At 36.2% G+C, this 20,745-nt stretch overlaps 1 protein-coding gene across 1 annotated transcript in view; it reads right to left on the bottom strand.

The window, feature by feature from the left end:
- LOC121421411 (nuclear receptor subfamily 1 group D member 2-like) overlaps window positions 1–15,846 on the bottom strand; it is a 31,268-nt gene extending 15,422 nt beyond the window's left edge. Inside the window, exon 1 of the mRNA XM_041616108.1 lies at window positions 15,641–15,846. Within this exon, the coding sequence (XP_041472042.1) occupies window positions 15,641–15,815 (175 nt within the window). The 5' untranslated portion in view covers window positions 15,816–15,846. The remainder of the gene's footprint in view (window positions 1–15,640) is intronic.
- Between the last annotated feature and the right edge of the window lie 4,899 nt (window positions 15,847–20,745).

The following is a 20,745-nucleotide window of genomic DNA, read 5'->3' as shown; positions in this document are numbered from 1 at the left end:
AATAGGGTTCTCAAAACTTCTCAAAACCAACTGAGACAAGAGACAAAATTATGATTATTATTCATTTATTTATTTTATTTGCATTTTCATTTCATTTATTTTTTTAAAATCATTATTATTAATTATTTATTTGATCTGATTTGATTTTTTCTAAGGGGGGGACTACTTTCATTACTTTCTGGGTAACATTGGATATACCTGTAAAGCTTAAGCTATTTTGCTCTTACACTCGTACCCCACCACACAAATGCATGTAGGCAAATAAGCCCGGGGGGGGGGGGGTTGCTACATAGTGTAAATGTATGTTTTCAATCTAACTTTTGGCTACAGGGCATCACCAATTCAGAAAGCCCAAGAAATTCCTATTTTTTCTTATTCCAAAGACCCTCAATTTTTTTTCTCTTTCGAGTGCCCACTCATACTCTGTGTAGCACAGTGGAAAATTGCCAACCGCGAACAGCCAAAGATCTGCACAGCTATTCGGAGACCGCTGATTGGTTCATCGCTCAGAAACACAGAATGAGTGCTCTTCCAGGGCATTGCATTTAAAAAAAAAAAATTATCACAACCCTGAATGTTGACAAGTACCTACTTGCAATTTTCTTTTGAGGATATTATGCGTAATTTGCTTTCAAATTGGCAAATAAAAAGAAGACCTGTAATTGACCAAATCTGAGGTGGTCTGAAACCTGCTATGTCTCTTCTGTATCAAATTCATTGTTGCCAAATTCTAGCCTCCTCTCAAGTCAAGGCATAGTCTGCAGAGATGCCAAGTTCAAAGACCAGCTATGCGTGAGATTTTCCGTGAATCTGAGTGAGATCACAGACATTGTGTACAATTTATATGGGGATAGGCTGTGATACATGTAGTTGCGTGAGACAGATATTTGAGGGGATAAACAAGAGTCCAAAATGCCTGATACCCCTTTCATAAACCCCATTAAAATGAATTAGGCGGCTAATAGCAGCATAATTTGGTCGTAAAATTGGAGGAGGACAAGAGTTATCCGCATTACTCTGATGCTGCTATTATCCGCATAATAGCAGCATCGGGACAAGATTTTGAGTTTATGAACGCATTTCCAAATTATGCGGATAATTGCCATGGTGCGGTCACAAGGTCACCCTTTTCCAACACAACCGCATCGGAGGGGGCGTGTCCAGTTGTCATGGCGATTATCCCCCTTTTTCAGGACGGGCGCTCGTAAAAATAATGCGGCTTATTTTCGGAGTTTATGAACGCAATTTTTATTGAATTATCCGCATTACTCTTAGGCGGCTAATTGGAGGAAAGGTTTATGAAAAGGGTACTAGTCTCACGCATAATGCGTGAGACTTGGTAGCTCTGAGTCTGAGGCCTCAGTTTGACCTTCATGTATGCTTGCCAAAGGTCAAAATTTTGAGTCAAACACAACTTTAGGTAATTTTAAATACTGTATTGAAAATTCCACATTAATATTTATGGTATTTTTAATCCTTGATTTTTCATGTTACTCATTGCAGTAGCTGTATTCAGACCAACCACACCATCAGAGTACATGTTACATTACAAGAACTTGTTCAGTACTTATATCAGATAAAGCATTCTCTGCATTTACGCCACCCGAAGCAGACCCTTTGGAGGCAATGTCTGGATGCCCCCATTTTAAGACCAGGAAGTTATTAAAGTTCCAGAGCCCCCTATTTTCATTTTTTTATGTGGCACATGTATGTAGGTATCATGTTATAATTTGAATACCCCCCACCCCGGGGCAAATCAGATCTTTGGCATGAGTAGGCATAGTACATGAGAGAAACCAACTGAAGGGTCTTTCTATATCACTCGTCCATTTCTCTAGGCGGTGCTGCACCAGCCCGAGTTTGCTCGATCTCGAGATTTTAGCCCGATCGGCCCTCTTCGCAATTAATCTTGTGATTCAAGAAACCCCCGTCTCCACCATCGCGAGAAAAGCGATTCCTGCTCGAATGAGGCATTGATAAATTATGGTCTGACGCCGTGAATAAATAATCCTGAGTGTGTCTCCACCTGCAAATAATTCGTAAAATAGTGCGCTGTTATGCAAATAATCCCAAGTTGACTAACGATTGCAATCTTGAGCACGATAATCGCGTCTCCATTCAAAATAATCTCAAAATTGTTCATATCGGGATAATTTGCAGGATCAGAAATAGCACGCTAATTTGAAAACTCGGTTGGTGAAGACGGACCTTCTGTCTCCTCTCTTTCTTTCACTCTTCTCTTGGCATGGCTAACATCTCTCAGGATTTACTTGGCAAGTTGGCTATTCAGCTTTCTCAAGTTGATTCAACAAGCCAAAAGATGCAAACATAGGCGACCGAGTCAGCTCATCAAAACCGGATATAACATGCCTCCAGACCTTGGAGACCATGAATGATTTATGGGGAGACGCATGGTACATACTGTATGAACAAAAACATCTTGAAACTTCTAAAGGGGAAGGTCGCCCTGACAAAAAAGTTTATCATAAAAAATATCAGAAATAAATAACCAAATATTGGTGAAAATTTGAGGAAACTCATCAAAGGTCTCAAAAGTTAATTAAAGTGAATTCTTTTTGTTATTTGTGATGTCACATGCGAGCAGATTCCCAAGTATCATAAAAAAATCAATGAAATGTCATTTTCTTAAAAAATGAAAAAGGTAAAGTTTTATTGTACCTTCAGTATATTACACTGTATTTCATACCCACCCCACACCCCAGAAGAACATTTTTAGTTACTATAAACCATATAAGGGGAACACCTGACAAAAAGTTAATTTTAACTAAAATAGCATAAAATTGACAAAAAATTTCGCCGAAGGTTTGAGCAAAATCCATCAAAGAATAAAATAAGTTATAAAATATTAGATTTGTAACATCATGTGTGAGCAGCTTTCCTACATGTACACATTTCTTCCTTCTTTCAAAGAAACAACCTCATCCATTCTTACCCTACCCCCAAAGGGACTCATTTCACCTTCCACATGCTCGTACGTTGTTTGCTCAAAGAACAATTGTATTTGAAGGACCAAGGCTTTGGAATAATCTTCCAAACGAAATAACTAGCTGTTTATCCCTATTAAAAGTATGTTTAAATGTAAACTGATATCATTTCTTTTGTCCAGTTATGGACATCGTTAAGAAGCACTGGCTGAATATTAGTCCAGTCAATATAGGGTTTGACCCACCACTAAATGCAACACTTGATATTCCACTGCAATGCTTTCCAGGAAGGTCCCCTGAACAACATATTAAAAGTCCCAAAAAATCCAAGGTGTGGAAATTTATGAAATTTGCATATTATGCAAATTAGCCATAAAAAGTTAGAAAAATAAGGAAAATAGTCCAAAAATTACAAATTAAGTGTCCAAAACTAATTTATTTGAGCGGAAATTTATGATAGATAACTTTAATCAATGTTTTTAATCAAAAATGCAAACAAATCTACCTCATTTGCATAATATGCAAATAAGCATCCATATATGGAAAAAAATGTAAAGATATTGTGATTTTTCTCTCATTGACTGCTTGAAAATTTGAATAATGTTGAAATTACTATGCTGCTATCACTAAGGACGTTGAAAACATTAATATTAAGCTCAGTGTCTGTAGTGTCATTTGCATATTATGCAAATAAGTATCTAACATGTAATAAATATTCAAGAAAACACACTGGTGACATATTCCTCAAAAATTGCAAGTAGATTATCTATTGAAATTGGAATATGGAAATGCCTTACAGGAAAGTAATACCATATTAAGTCATTAAATAGACAATCATAGGAAAATCACAAAATTTGCATTTTATGCAAATTAGCCATAATAATTTGCAAATGAGGAAAATAATCAAAAATTTGGAAATCAAGTGCAGAAAACAATATAAATTGAACGGAAGCTCATGGTAATCTTTACAAATTTAATAATTCTTCAAATAAAAAAATTGTAAATAAATCTACATCATTTGCATATATAATTATGAGCATCCTTGTATGAAAAAAACCCCAGAAATTTTGATTTTTCTCACACAAACAGTTAAACCCCATTCAACAGAGAACAAGACCTCTGAAAGACTGCTATAAGACGATAAAACTTGCTTGATCTTTCAAGGGTCTTTCAATGAACTTTCAAAGATCTCCGATGTCTTTCACGATTCCTGATAGACCTTTCAATGGTCTTTATGTTCCTCCTGAGTCCCAAAGTTTTTGAAACGGTTCAAAACAGTCTTTCAGTGGTCTTACAGTAAAATTATTTTTTGATGACTTTTCAATGGTCTTTCAATGAACTTTCAAAGTTCTTATTAGTCTTTCTATGATCTTTCGGCAGTCTCTCAAGCTTTTTACGGAGATTACTGTAAGAGTCATGAGAGATCATTGAAATATCATCGAAAGATAAATGAAAGATCAGGCAAAGTCTATGGAAAGAATTTTGAAAGATCACTTAAAGCATAAACATCTCTGAAAGACCATTGAAAGATCTCTATAGGACAGGTGTCTTTCAGAGTTCTTTGAGGGGTCTTTCTGAGTCATTCCACAACAGAGATGACAAATTTCAGTGATATTGGAGACTGCTGTATAAATTAAGACCTTGCCAATTTTTGGTCTTTGAAAGGTCCTTCAAAGGTCTCCCCTCTGTGGATCTATATCTGAAGTGGAATGTACATGTTATGCAAATAAGCATCCGGCATGTTATAAATAATAAAGGAAACTTGTGATATTTTCCTCTAAAATTCCACGTAGATTATGTGTAACCTTGATGACCTTGCTTGGTTGATATTGACTTTTTTCATGAGCAGTTACCACCGGAGCAGATACCCCACTCATGTTGTGCAATGATGAGTCAGTTCTACATGGGTCCCACTGTTTGAATGCTTGAACGCTTCATCCAAGTCTTGCCCTCTCCTTGACTTGGTAGAGTCTTTGCATTTCTTGCTAGTATAGTCCACGCTAGCATTCTCCTTGATTGTCAAGTGATCAGCACAAGATGTCACACCCAGTACAAATAAAAGCTTGTTAGCTTCGAATATTTGATCCTTGTAGCACACCACTTGTGGTGGTGAATATGAGTACTTGCTCGAATCACGAGATCTCTGGGCATGGTTTATAAGAGTACCAATGAGCATTTGCCCATACGAGCTACATGAAAGCCATTCATAAAGTCATGATAAAGGCTTAAAGTGTATATAGACATCTTTCCCAGATACAGGAATCATGATTAGACGTTCTTGCTGAATCCAGTTGCTGCTTCAGGATGAAGCATCCATTTTCTGTTCTTTCCTCTTTGATGAATGTCCTAAGAATGGCAACTATCTCCAAATATTGTAGCTATAGTTTCTAAGCAAATCGTATGCAAATAATATCAATTTCCTGATATTTATGGCAAATGGAAATTCCTCAGTGAGACAATGAACAACCAAGTAGACGTTATCAGATGAAGGACTAAACCAGATGATTGCCTTTCCAACAAGAGGGCACAACATAACGAAACACCCTTAACATCCCCATCAAATACCATCCAACAATGATTAAACAGTGTGTACCCATTCCAGGATTTGTTTGCCACTTTGTGTTACTCATTGGTATACTGTGAGTATACAGAGGAATAAACCTGTCAGAAATTATGGTACGACTGAGGATGTTAGTCTGGAGGAATGCTGACATTCATAGTGTCATGCATATGTACTTCGGACAATCATACAACTCTCTGTACTGAAATCCGACAAGTCGAGCATAGGAGATTGAATGTTAATCAAGAGGACTTTGGCAAGAACCAAACCATTACCCATGTCTTCTTCCGACACAAGATGCCTCAATTTAATAGACGCTGGACATAAGTTGTGTCGAAAGAAGAGTTTTATAGGAAGGCTTGCGCATGTTGAGCTCCTAAAGCATCTGGTGAAGCTCAGAATTGCTACACTAGGACCATAGAATGGTTTTAGACAAGCCTATAATACACCATTTGTTGACCGGATTGGCAATGATCCAGGCTGTAACAACTAGCATGTTGAAAGCCCTTAATATCATGTTATCATGCTATGACTACATTGGAAGACAACTGAGTATTAGTCTTAGTATTTACCACTGATCATGATGATGATGACGCTGCTCTGCAAGTCCTGGAACCCTGTTCTGACCCAGACATGGCCAGAAAACATATTTTTTAGTCAAGCGGGTGTAGCCAAACTACTGAAGAAATTGTTAAAGAAACCAACCTGCATGAAGCTACTAGGCCAGATGGAATCTCTGCTACACTTCTTAATGAGACTACTCATCAGATCTCACCTGCCATAAGTTTGCTTTTCTTGGCCTTCCTTCTGTCGTTCCCATCCATATAAGAAACGGACGTCAGCTCTAACAAACTACTCACCAATTTCAAATACTGTGCTTTGTTCATGCCAATCCCATCATCTTGTCAGACTAACAAAATGGCTTTAGGATGTGAAGAACACATTTGCAGTATTTTACCTATATTAGGATAAATATGCATGCTTAGTGATAGCAGCATATTGATTTGAACAACAGTCAATGTGAGAAAATCAAATTTTCTTGACATTTTCCATATATGGATACTTATTTGCATAATATGCAAATGAGGCAGATTGGCTAGCTTTTTAAAATAAAAACATTGTACTTATTTATTCATCGTGAAAGTTTGTTCAAATTGCTTGCTTTTGACATTTAATTTATAATATTTGTGTTATTTTCCCTATTTTCTATTTTTAATGGCTAATTTGCATAATATGCAAATTAATTTTCAGGCATTGTGATGAATTGTAGTGATAGTAGCAAGTGTCCAAAACAAAAACAAAAAATGTCTACATAAATGAAATGTTTTCAAGCAGTCTATATGAGAACAATCACAATATCTTGACATTTTTTCCATATAAGGATGCTTATTTGCATAATATGCAAATTAGGTAGATTCGCTGGCGCTTTTGAATAAAAACATTGAATACAGTTATTTATCATTACTTTTCGCTCAAATTAAATTGTTTTGGACACTTAATTTGTAATTTTTGGACTATTTTCCTTATTTTTCTAAATTTTTATGGCTAATTTGCATAATATGCAAATTTCATAAATTTCCACTGCTTGGATTTTTTGGGACTTTTAGTATGTTGTTAAGGGGACCTTCATGGAAAGCATTGCAGTGGAAAATCAAGTGTTGCAATTAGTGGCGGGTCACCCCCCTATTCTGGCTAGATTGACTGGACTATATATATAGGTATTTGATTTGTACCTTTTTAAAGGTATAATGTGGTATAGTTTTTTATTTTTTTTTCATTCTTCACTCATCCCCCTCCTATATTTCACATTGTCCACTTTTCCTCTAATTCTTTACCCTGTGATTTTGTGCTAATCTTTGGCCTTTCCTTTGTAGTCTAATTTTTCTTTAGTGTCCGATCTCCTTACGAACTTCATAATTACTTTAAGGAACCTGCAGACATTACAAGCTCTGCTTTTCATGCAGGTTCCTTCATATTTCACTTTATTTACTGCCATTATCCTTGTATTTTCTATGTAATCAAATCTACTTCTTGTATTATGTTATTATTTTGTTATCTTGTGAAGTATGAAAATAAATTCAATTCAATTCAATATCATAAGGTAAAAAATCAATTTTCTCAGAAAATTGAAAATGGTTTAGTTGTACCTTCAGTATATCAATAGACATAAAGATACAGTATGATTCTTCACCCATTCGGCCGTTCCTAAATATTACTAACCATTGAAAAATTTACATTCCCATATATTACATAACACATGGGGCAGCTGCTCAGTTATGACGTCACAAATTCAAACCTTAAAATTACATGTAAAATAACTTTCTAAATCTATCAATGGATTTTCCTCAAATATTCGCCAATATCTTTCATATTCTTGTCTATTTTTACAACAAACTTTTCTTCAGGGTAAACTTCCCCTTTATAAAAAAAAAATGAAATTCATGTATTCTATATTACACAACATAACATAGATTTAAAAATTCTAATAACTTTCTTCATCGTTTCACTTTCATCAATATTTTTTATTATTTTTTTCTATTTTTAAGTTATATAAGTTTTTCCCAAGATGAACTTCCTCTTGAAAGCCTGTCTTTCATGTAGCTTTGCTGGTAATTTAAGGGTCACCTATGATACTTGAGTATCCTCTAACGTGTAATACAAAAGTGCAGTAGCATTTAATAAATGAATGTGTTACTCATTGAATGTGGCATTTTGGGGGCCACTGAATTGAATAAAATCAAGTCCCTGTTTTGATATTTTAATTCTAATTTTGATAGAGTTAGAGTAGCTATCTGTACACTTAATTTAGAATGTAGGCCTACTTCACATTTTGTAACTAGATTTCATGTTTGAGTTTTGATTAGGCCTACCCTTTAGTAGATCCATTAACTTTCAAAGTTACGATGGCATAAAAAACTTCCCCAACATACATGTAGCTTAGGTTAATTGACCTGAAATGACTTTTGAGTTTTGACCTTGGTCATGTGAACTGAAACTCATTAAGAATGTTCAATTATACTTTATTATTTTAATCTACATGTAGTTCCATATACTGGTACTTTCAAAGTTTTGACATTTCAAAAACTTAACCTTAGTTAAAGGAGAATGAAACCATTGGAACAAGATAGCTTGTGTGAAAACAGAAAAATCACAGAAACAGATCAACAAAAGTTTGAGAAAAATTGGACAAATGATGAAAAAGTTATGACCATTTGAATATTGCGATCACTAATGCTATGGAGATAGCAAATTGGCAATGCGACAAAGATGTGTGATGTCACTTGTGAACAACTCTCCCCATTACTTTAGTATATATTTCACTTGAATTGCCTCTTTTATCACATCGATCCATAAATCATACTGTTCTTTCTACATGAGGGCATGTAATACATATTTTTTAAGAATACATCATGGATAAAGAGTTTGTATCATCATAAGAAAAAGCATAAAGAGACATTTTGAGGGTATCTTATAGTCCACCAAAGGGAAAGTTGTTCATCAGTGACATCACACATCCTTGTCTCATTGCCAATGTGAGGATCTCCATAGCATTAGTGATTGCAATATTCAAATGCTCATAACTTTCTCACTATTTGTCCGATTTTTCTCAAACGTTCGTTGATCTGTTTCTTTGATTTTTCTGTTTTCACACAAGCCTATTTGTTCCAAAGGTTTCATGTCTGTTTAAGATTTCCAAGTTGATTTCCACAACATGGTCTAAGTTCATTGAGCCTAAATGACCTTTGACCTTCGTCATGTGATCTCAATCTCAGGCAGAATGTTCAGTGACACTTCATTACCCTCATGTCTAAATTCCATGAAATACTTCCATGTGTACTTCCAATTAAAGTTATGAGATTTCATGAACCAAACTTTGGTTAAGATTCCAATGTTGACGACGCCGCCGCCATCGGAAAAGCTGCGCCTACATGTATAGCCTCGTTCTGCTATGCATGTGAGACAAAAAAGACCTATAACTCAAAAGGCGCTAAAAGGAAAATACCCAATGAATAAATTATCCTACTAGTTTGATAGTTTCCAATAAATCTATCTTGAATCGGATAAATCAAGAAAAGTGAGTGGAATATTCAGAGGCATTTTATTTTGATCTAAAATACACTTCATACAACGTGACAAGGGATTACATCTTTCCTCCTACACTTTACAAAATATGCAAAGATCCACAAACAACCCACTTTATGATTTATAATTGTGGAATTAAGAATTTCATCCCTGGATCATCATATCATTGTCCACATCAATCATTGCGGAAACCCTACTCTCATCAACGTCCCAATTGCATGTAGATCAAATCCATTACTTTTATACCCCTCTCATACTGGTTTTCAAATTTCATGCCCGTGCTGTCACAAGATGGTGACACCACTATAAACCCGTTATCAATGCATTCACAGTAGAGAAGTTATCCCAGGACGGTGCTGGGATAAATCAGCTCCATAACAAAACAGTAAAGGCTTGTGACCCCACAAGTGACCCAACTCTAATACGCCCGGTCCTGGCACCGGAAATACTTGAGGGCGGGAAATCAAACTCATGTCCTTCAGATTGAAAGACGAATGTCCTAACCACTGTGTGCCTTCACACTGAAGGAACACCGCGACAGTGGCGGGGCTGTCCCGCTGCTATTACTATGGCTTGCGTAAGCGATAGATTGCTGCGTGGTTATTGCGAGGCGAGGTTATCCCGGGCTAGTCTATTGCAAGTCTGAGAATTACCGCTACTGTAGCGGTGCTTGTGGCCAGTGGGAAGAGGGTTTTAGTTTTCAAATGGTTCAAGCCCCCTAATTTTCAAAATTCAAAGCCTCCTCGTCTTCCTAGTAGGAGTCCTACTTGCGCCTTTCACCATTTCATTTATTTTATCATCAATGACAAAATACAGGAGAATGCAAGAAAGCAGCTGCATTTAGAAGAGGCATAACGGGAGCGGATCAACAGTTGAAATTTTACGGGGTGCTACAGGATCCAGCTTTTTTTTCAAAAAGGATGTGCCCACATTTTACCCCTTTGAAATTTGACAAGCAAAAAAAAAGTCACCTAGATTTAAAGGTCAAGTCCACCCAAGAAAAATGTTGATTTGAATCAATAGAGAAAAATCAGACAAGCACAAAGCTGAAAATTTCATCAAAATCCGATGTAAAATAAAAAAGTTATGACATTTCAAAGTTTCGTTTATTTTTAACAAAATAGTTTAACGAGCCAGTTACATCCAAATGAGAGTCAATGATGTCACTCACTCACTATTTCTTTTGTTTTTTATTGTTTGAATTATACAATATTTCAATTTTTACGAATTCTATGATTAAAACCTCCTTGCCTGAAACACAAAATGTTGAAATAATGGAATACCACGTGTTCAGGGAGGAATGAAACTTCATTTCACATGATAATGACGAGAAAATCAGAATATTTCATATTTCATATAATAAAATACAAAAGAAATAGTGAGTGAGTGATGTCATCAGTTCCCTCATTTGCATACCACCTGAGATGTGTTTTGTGTTATGAAGCGAAACTTTAAAATGTCATAACTTTCTCATTTTACATCCGATTTTGATGATATTTTCAGTGTTATGCTTGTTGAATTTTTCTCTTTTTATTCAAATCAAGTTTTTGTTGGGGTGGACTTGTCCTTTAATGACAATAATTTGTCTGCCAAAAAATTAACAAGCAAGAAAAAAAAGGGTCGATTTCAATATTCAATTTGTCTTTTTTTTTTCTTTTTTGAAAGCCTAAGGGGGGCTAGTGCACCTTCAGCCACTGCCCCCTGGATCCTCGCCTGCATAGTGCTTTTATCAAGGGATTCCTGCTTGATAGCATAACACACAATTTCAACATCTGAATAATCGTACAAGATTAAAGATAAATTCCAGTATTGGTAACGATCTCAAAATGACTTTTTACAGAATCTAATATAATGACCACCCAGGTGTCTGTTTGTATGAATGAAAAATATGTGCCAAGGGATTCTGGAAGAAATTGTGTAATTGCTGAGAAATAAGCAAAATAAGCGCCGATTCGTTCACTTCCGTCGGGTCTTTATTCCAGCAATAACAATACACTGTCCCACGTGTGCCTATCTGTGTTGGTGATCTTCAGTGTAAACATTTTTCAGCGTAGATTTCAAGATTTCACAAAGTTCAGTTTATGTAACTGTACCAGATAGATCTAGATCCTCGATGATATACTGACAATTAAGCCTTGTTTTACAGACTTTCTCATGAAATTAGTGTTTACTGCAACTACTGGCATTTCTCTTTAAAATCATTTTTTATATAGTATGTAAAGCACTTGTCAGCTATCATGGTTTGAAGATTTAAGAATACTGTATATAATGGCTACATTTTTTAAAGATGGGAAGGAATATAAACTATATTGTCGAGATTTATCAAAGCTTCACCTAATCATGCCCGTCATCATTTGTAACTTACAAGAAAATATCAAGTTTTCATTTGAGAATCAAGCAGAAACTTTGTCACCGACAGAAAAACTTTGTGAGAAAAATTTGCATTAGGGCCGTCTGCACCATCCCGAGTTTTCAAATTAGCACGCTATTTCTGATCCGGCAAATTATCCCGATCTGAAAAATCTCGAGATTGTTTGTAATGCAGACACAATTATCGCGCTAGTTCTTAGGATTAATTTCGAGATTGCAATCCCAAGTCAACTCCGGTTTATTTGCAAAATAGCGCACTATTTACGAATTATCCCGCTAATTCGTAGGTGCAGACGCACTCGGGTTTGGACTCGGGTTAATTTATTCATGACCTTCAGTCCATAATGCAATTCGCGTTCCATTTCTGCCTTGGTCAAAACATAAACACATCGCGATTGTACCGAACGCATGCGAAAGTCTTTATCTTTAACTTTATCGCGAATAGCGTTCATCAATTCCCCAATCAGCAACGATGGTGTCTCCCCCCCCCAGCCCCCGGCCCAGTGAATGGATTTTGGGAGAGACCAGACCGATGGGGGAGGCGCTCATTATCGACGATGGTCATAGTCAATATTCAATAACAATACTGACAGCAGTGTCGTCTTATTCCTTCGTAAAAATGTGAGCAAATAGCATTTCTTTCCTCCTCTCTCTCTCTCTCCCCCTCTGTCGTTGCCTCCTCCGCCATCATATTAAACGAAGAGTACTTCACTCGCTTATAATTATAGCGCGGCTGAGCTGAGAGGATATTGTTGCATAACAGCGGTCGAATTCGGCGAAAGTGCTAGTGAAAAGAGTACATGTACTTGATTGTATATCGCGGGTGCGGGAAGTTATTCAAAAGCGCGGGCCGTTGAAACTCCAAGATCGAAAGTGCGCATGCTCGGAATATCGGGCTTGTTGCCTCGCTCGAGCAAGAATCACTCTTCTTGCGATGGTGGAGACGGGGTTTCTTGAATCTCGAGATTAATCGCGAAGAGGGCTGATCGGGCTAAAATCTGGAGATTGACCAAACTCGGGATGGTGCAGCACCGCCTATTGTGGACCCGTCCCAACTACAATAATGGATAGATTCCTCTATACATCCTTAGGCCTACAATTAATCCATACCATTATATTCCTTTGCCAAGGAAAAATGTGTGAATTAATTGTTTCCAGTAATTTGTGTTCTTTCAGTATAGATCTACATGTATCAATCAAATGAGATTCATTAAAGGACAACCTCAATAAAAAGTGGATTTGAATAAGAGATAAATGCGACAAGCATAACACTGAAAATTTCATCAAAATAGGATGTAGAACAAGAAAGTTATGACATTTTTAAGTTTTGCTTAATTTCACAAAACAGTTATACACACATCCTGGTCGGTATTCAAATAAGGCGACTGATGACATCAACCAATCACTATTTCTTTTGTATTTTATTACATAACAATTCCAATTATATGCTGATCGTCAAGTGAAAGTAACTATGATTGATTGATTCCTCCCCGAACATGTCGAATTTGCATTGCTTTGATATTATAAAGTTGGTCCTTATTGTCGAATAGATCTGTAAAAAAATAAAATATTGTATGATTCACACAATAAAAACAAAAGCAATAGTGAGTGAAGGACTTCATCGACTTTCTCATTTGCATGTCACTGAATTGTGTATATCACTTTTTTGTGAAAAATAAACGAAACTTTAAATAGACTTATGTCATAACTTTCTTTATATATCTTACATCCGATTTTGATAAAATTTTCGGCATTATGCTACATGTAGTTCGATTTTTCTTTATTTATTCTTTCAACATTTTTCTGGAGTGGACGTGACCTTTTTTTAACCCCTGATCTTCATGTGATCAAGTCTATCTTGATGTACACTTACAGGTCTACATGTCGAGCTATCACAGGAGATTGATTCGAGTTCAGTCATTCGATCAGTGCCCCTTTAAAGCAAGTACATAGCATGCATGTTCAGCATATAAAAAATGATTCACAATTCACAGCTGTTATAAAACAAACTGCCTCCAAGGAAATGTTGACCACAAGTCTTTAAACATGATCCATGGAGCTAGAATGAACTATATACAGCTCCATGAACCAAGCATGCGTGATTCATGTGTTTCATAACACTAATCCCGTAAACAAACCATAATAGGTGGTTTCAAACCGCCTCAACCACAATAATCCCTGTTAACTTACCTGATAATTATTCCTGCATTCACATCACCCCGAAACGTACCCTTCGCAGAAAAGTTCTTGGAGTTTACAAGCATGTGCAGTATGGTCTGATAATTAGCATGCAAGGCGCAAGATTCAAAATCGCTAGCTCAACAGCCGCCCACAGCACCCATGCCCAACTACAAGCAGGGCTTTTAAAGAAAGTTCTTGTAATTTGCTTTCACACTAAAAAAAAAAAAAAAACCTGTGACTGGCATGGTAAAATCCCAGGGAAAGTTCTTGCAACATTGAAAAGTACCTACTGTACTTGCCATTTTCTTTTGAGGATATTCGGCGTAATTTGCTTTCAAATTGGCAAAAAATGCCTGAAACTGACTAAATTTGAGGTAGTCTGAAACCTAGATGTCTCTTCAACCTGCTATGTCTCTTCTGTATCAAATTCATTGTTGCCAAATATTCTAGCCTCCTCTCAAGTCAAGGCATAGTCTGAAGCCTCAGTTTGACCTTAACATATGCTTGCCAAAGGTCAAAAGTTTGAGTCAAACACGACTTCAGGTAGTTATAAATAATGTATTGAAAATTACACATTATCATATTATTTATGGTATTTTTAATCCTTTATTTTTCATGTTACTCATTACAGTAGCTGTATTCAGACCGACCACATCATCAGAGTACCTGTTACATTACAAGAACTTGTTCTGTCCTTAAAGGACAAGTCCACTCCAACAAAAAACTTGATTTGAACAAAAAGAGAAAAATTCAACAAGCATAACACTGAAAATTTTATCAAAATCGGATGTAAAATAAAGTTTCGCTTCATTTCACAAAACAGTTATATGCACCTCTCAGTCGGTATGTAAATGAGGGAACTGATGACATCACTCACTCACTATTTCTTTTGTATTTTATTATATGAAATATAAAATCTTTTTGATTTTCTCATCATGTTAATTGAAGTTTCATTCCATCAAGGTCAAGGTCATATGTCACAATTTTTTGCATGATTATTCTACTCCTAGATGTTTACCATCAGGAGGGTATTCATTCTAATCAAAGTCATGTAACACTATTTTTCAGGTCATTAAAGCCTCTGAAATGTCTCATACGTAACGCGCGAATTCTTGGACTTGCCCTAAATACATGCACATGTAGGAGCATGTGCAGCATGGTCTGGTTTAACAGGCGAGGACATGGCACTCGGGCCTTACAGTCACTGCTCGCTAGGTTTAGAAACTTCTCATAATTTACCAACGACCTTGAAATTTATAGTTATTTACCTGTAAAACACAGAGTCAACAAGAGGCCACACACACACAGTTGGCCACCCATGACCTTGGAAATTATATTTAAGACTAAAGGTAGCGATTTCTGGCGCGAATATTCACTGCTGAATGATTACACGCTGTATAAGCTAAAACAACAACAACAATTATGTATGTGCATAACACAGTCAATATAAGAAGCCCGTTCGTCAATTCGCCCCCCTTTATAAATAGGCCTACTGTAATACCTGGAAATGTAAGGTCGACATCGGGAATATCCTCCAAAGAGTAGAGGGGCGATGGAAGTTCTTCAGGGATGACCAGGTTCAGCTGGTCTATGTTACCCATTGACGATGCTACACTGTTACGTTGCTCAGTTTCCATGGCAACGGCTTCAAAATCGTTGATCAGGATGGGCTTCATGAAAACGCTGGAAAAAAGAATGAGTGAAGAGTTGTATATTTGAGCACGATTGCTTTTAAATGTACATGCAAATGTGTAACCTAGCTGCCACCCCCAAACCAACAATTGACCTGTGGGCCAAACTGAATTTTGAGATTTTTATTGAGTTCAAAAGGCACAGTGAAGATTTAAAATTATCAAATTTTGAAATTGATCAACAATACAAGTACTTGATTGAATGCAGAAGAAATGTAATGAGAGCTTCAAAAAATAAGTAGAAAACCGCATACATTCTTAATTCGGAAGCTTTGTTATTCTGAAGGTTCGGATATTCCGAAGATTCGTTATTCCGAAGGTTCATATTTCCGAAGGTTTGTAAGTCCGAAAACGAAATGAGGTTCGTAATTCCGAAGGTTCGTTAGTCAGAAACGTAATGATTAACAAACCTTATTTCGTTTTCGGACTAACGAACCTTCAGAATTACGAACCTCGAACCTCAAGTTCGTTTTCGGATTAACGAACTTTCGGAACAGCGAACCTTATTTCGGACTGTCAAAATTATAAACTTCACCATTCCACTGGAAATCTCATATTATTTCTATTAGTACAAAGATCAAGACCCATTATTCCATTGGAGTTCTGTCCAAGTTACGACATTATGTTCCTAAATCAATTTTGATTACTTTATATAATAGCATCATACTACCCCATATGAATTATTGCAATGTTGTCTGGGGCTACACCTTCAAATCACACTTCAGATAAACTACGTATTTTACAAAAAAAAGTAGTTAGCATTATTTCAAACGCTCCCTACCGCACTCATAGAAAGCCTCTATTTTCTCAACTGAACATAATGCCATTACAGGACTTGATATCATTTAATTCTCTTGTATTTATGTATAAATTTTATACTAAAATCTTGCCACCTCTTTTCAATGACATTTTTGTCCCAAAGTCTACAATACACCCTTACCCTTATTTTACTCGCCAAAGCAATCAATTCATCTACCCTGATCTCGATCAACTATGTCTTTCAATTCCTTAAAAACTTGTTTTCCTGAGTTATGGAATAACCTCCCCTCTGACATAAAACCCAGTTCAACTCTTTCTAGGTTCAATAGACTTATCAGAAATCAGAAAATTATTAACATGTGCTTAAAAAACTTTCAATTATTTGTTTTTATCTCATTGAAAGTCCCCCCCCTTCCCTTTTTTTTATGGCTATATCGGTGTAGTATAATTATTATTTGTTGTATATATTTTCAGTGTACATTTTAACTCGGTGGCCCCTTTTTATAAGCTCTGCTTTCTCTGGGGTCACCAAATCATCATTCTATTGTTATATTTAGTATTTATATGATTACTTATATTATTTATATAATCATTTGTATCTGATGATGGTTTAATAAATAAATTGAATTGAAAAAATTTTGAATTGCATTACTCTCTCTGATTTAAGAACTTTGAGAGCAGATAGCTAGTCTTCATCATTTTATATTGGAAAGGACTGACATCTTTTAAAAAAAAATTCTTTAAGACAAGAAAAAAAAGAAGCAATACTTAATTCAGAGGTATAAAACATTTAAGGCCATTAGGAGAAACTGTTGATGTTATGCTGGAGTTTTATAATCCTCTTAAAATGCCAAAGTGAATACTTAGATGCCACCTCCATCTCAATGTCCATTGATGGCATACACGATAGAGCATACAGTAAACATTTATGTAATGTAGAAGGGACAGTCCCTAGAATCTAAGGTATCCATGGCAACTGGGGTACGTGACCAGTTCGTATGGGAGAAGAAATTGTTGCATTGTCACGTAAGCACTGCAATAAGGCTCGACAGTCATAAATCAAAATGAATATAGAACACACGAGAATACATGTAGCTGTCTGATATGGGATACTAAATGCCGATCAACGCTCAAAGATTCTAGCACGCAGCAAGAGCTGTGGTGTTCAAATGACCAACATAACAGACCTTTTTACTCTGGTGTTTAATAAATTTGTGGTGTTGGTTCAACACCTTAAGTTGTCAAGTACTGTAACACTGCTTGTTGCTGTGATCATCTCTAAGGTATAATTTTAACACCTCAGTGTGTAGTCTAGACTCTAGACACACCAAAAGGTGATTTTCACGCTCTGGCCCGTATTCTGAAGTCAGGTTTAACTTAGACCACGGTCTAACTCTGTACTAAAATTATGGGAAGCCAAGAAATCAAAAATTAAGTTTATATTTTATATTTCTTATGTGTAATATTTTTTTTCCTTTTGCTTTCATAATGAAGAAAATACTTCAGTTATCATTCCCAGACAATTATGAACAATTTGGGTGTCATATGAGTTAATAAACTGAATGTTTACTGTTAGGGATTTATGCTCCAATTGGCTCTCCATACTTAAACCACAACTTTAAACCTGAGTTTAAGTTAAACCCGACTTCAGAATACGGGCCACTGGTTTTCAGAGGTGTTGGGTAATATTACAACACCTTTCATTGTTACTTTAACACTGTGTGGTGCTATGATCACCTCCGGGGTGTAATTCTAACACCTTAGTCAGAAGTCCTCTATAAGGACACCAAATGGTGTCAATGTTAATACCCTGGGGTGGTATTCTGTAACTTTGTCATAACTTTTGTCATAAATTTTGTCATTTCTCTCCGAGATGTGACACCGCTATGATTGTCACAAATCGGTATTCTGAACATTGTCTTTTCCCTGTCATATCTCTCAAAGTTCCCACCCATCTTTTTGGAAGCAAACCAATCAAAATCATCATTAGTTCCCAGTTGGAGCCCTTCTAGCCAATAGGAAAGCCCTTTGGCAGGTAGGGCGTATCGCCAAAACAGTTGCTGGCATCGCGCAACTACGCGTATATTGATGCGCTTGATTACAAAGAGAGACGGAGCTGTGAAGGATTATAGAGAAGTAGGAAAGTAAGGAAAACAGAGAAAAAAAGGAGGAATAAATATGTAGGGCCTAACTAATTGTAGCATGAAAAAATAACTTTGAAAATTGTCATGGAAGATGAGTGAAACTAATACCACAATCTAATCTAAATAATATAATTATTTGCTTGACATTCAGTCGGCAGGGTATCGGGATATTTGGTACTAAAAGATATGACAAAATTTATGACTGCTACCCCCCTGTCATAACTTTTGTCATATCTTTTGCTTGTGTACAAGGATTACGCGCATTTTAAGCCGCATATTTTTGGTGCGCGCTAAAGAGAAGAGACAAAATTTATTACAATTTTTGTGACAATAGTTATGACATCCACCAGAATACCGATTTTGTCATATCTCTGAGATGAGATAAAATATAGAGAAAAGACAATGTTCAGAATACCGCCCCAGGTTATCTGTGGTGCAAGGTGTAGAATTATAAGTGTAATCAGGGGTAGAAATGATGTAAGAGCTCCAATTTGTGTTAAAGACCTTTTTTTATCGGGGGGAGGGGGTTACGAAACAACTTAGAAACAAAGTCAAATTTTGGGTGAAGACCTTTTTTTTTGGTTGTAAACTTTTTATTCTGCTTGAACCCCCCCCCCCTTTCCAAAAATCCTGTGTATGCCACTGATTATCGCAAATAACTATGAATTTATTTTAGAAAGTGGCGCTTACCGAAATTCTTATTACACTGAGGAGCTGCTCTTTAATTGCATGACTTCACAAAATGAAAGCTCTAATCATTTTGATTCATTTTCTTTCAAACAAAATATTTCTAGCCAGCATATGAGATACACGATGGTAACGCGCCATTTCGCCCTCAGGACCACACAATTCACCCCTAAATTTCCCCAAAATGTATGTTTTGGGACACGCATTCTTTCTACATGTACATGTGGAGTAGCCTCAGGATCAGTCACAAACAAGATTATGTGGTAAATCAATATTCTAACTACAGCAGAATATATGCTTTTACTGCATAATTGCTTGTTACCCCTAAAAAGTAGCCCTTCAAATGAAAGAGATAGCCCCCCAAATTCTGAAGTCACCCCTTTGTGGAAAAAAGCTAGCCCTTAAATATTTTTTTTAAAACATTTCCTACCATGATTCTAGCTTTTCTACTTTCATCAACACCACATTGATGCAAGAACAAACTTCTCCTTTCTATGAAAGAAGAACGCTCTCATCACTTTTGTTAATTTTCTTCAAACTTTCACCAAAATATTTCTAGATACTTTTATCAACACCAGATTGATGCCAGAACGAACTTCTCCTTTCTATAAAAGAAGGAGAGGGTCACAATTCTGGAGTAATCACAGTGGCCCACTGCCTAAATGGCAAAAACAAAGACTCTTCAAAACATTGCATCATTAAGGAAACCCTTTATTACCATCTAGCTAGGCCTCACTTATCCAACTCCCATTTGGCCTCATCCATCATTGACTAAACTTCATCTCATCTTCTTCTTCAATTAGGGAGTGTTCACACAATTTTTATTTTCTTTATTTATAAGTGTATCAATCAGCTTTATGCCTGTTCATTTTTCTCTCTCGTTATACAATACATACACTTCTTCATTAATTCATTTGCCAGGGCACAGGACATGTTCTCATGTTATAGGTTAAAAAAAGGTAAAACATATCGGAAACGCACCATCTTTGAATTGTTTTAAGACAAAACTTACGAAAAAACTTACATCCAGTCCCTAAATTGAGAGATATGCTTTAGTTACAGACAGTTGTGGTTTGATTGATTTCACGATTTATTTACTATTTCATTTGATACAATGTATATGGAGTTGCACTGATCTGCTTTGTATTTTGTTTTTTCCCTTGTTACATACGTAATGTACTTTGTATGGATAAGTTTTTTTTGTGTGTGTGATTTATGTCTTTATTATATGTCACGGTGCACCGTGCACTTGACACAAGCACTGCTTTACTGAGTTGATACATGCACCTCCACTGCGTTGTTGATTTTTTAAATTGAATTATATA

Source organism: Lytechinus variegatus, chromosome 9 (genome assembly GCF_018143015.1).
Source record: "Lytechinus variegatus isolate NC3 chromosome 9, Lvar_3.0, whole genome shotgun sequence".
Taxonomy (NCBI): Eukaryota; Metazoa; Echinodermata; class Echinoidea; order Temnopleuroida; family Toxopneustidae; genus Lytechinus; species Lytechinus variegatus.
The sequence above is the reverse complement of the archived record's forward strand: the minus strand, read 5'-3'. Positions and strand labels throughout refer to the sequence as shown.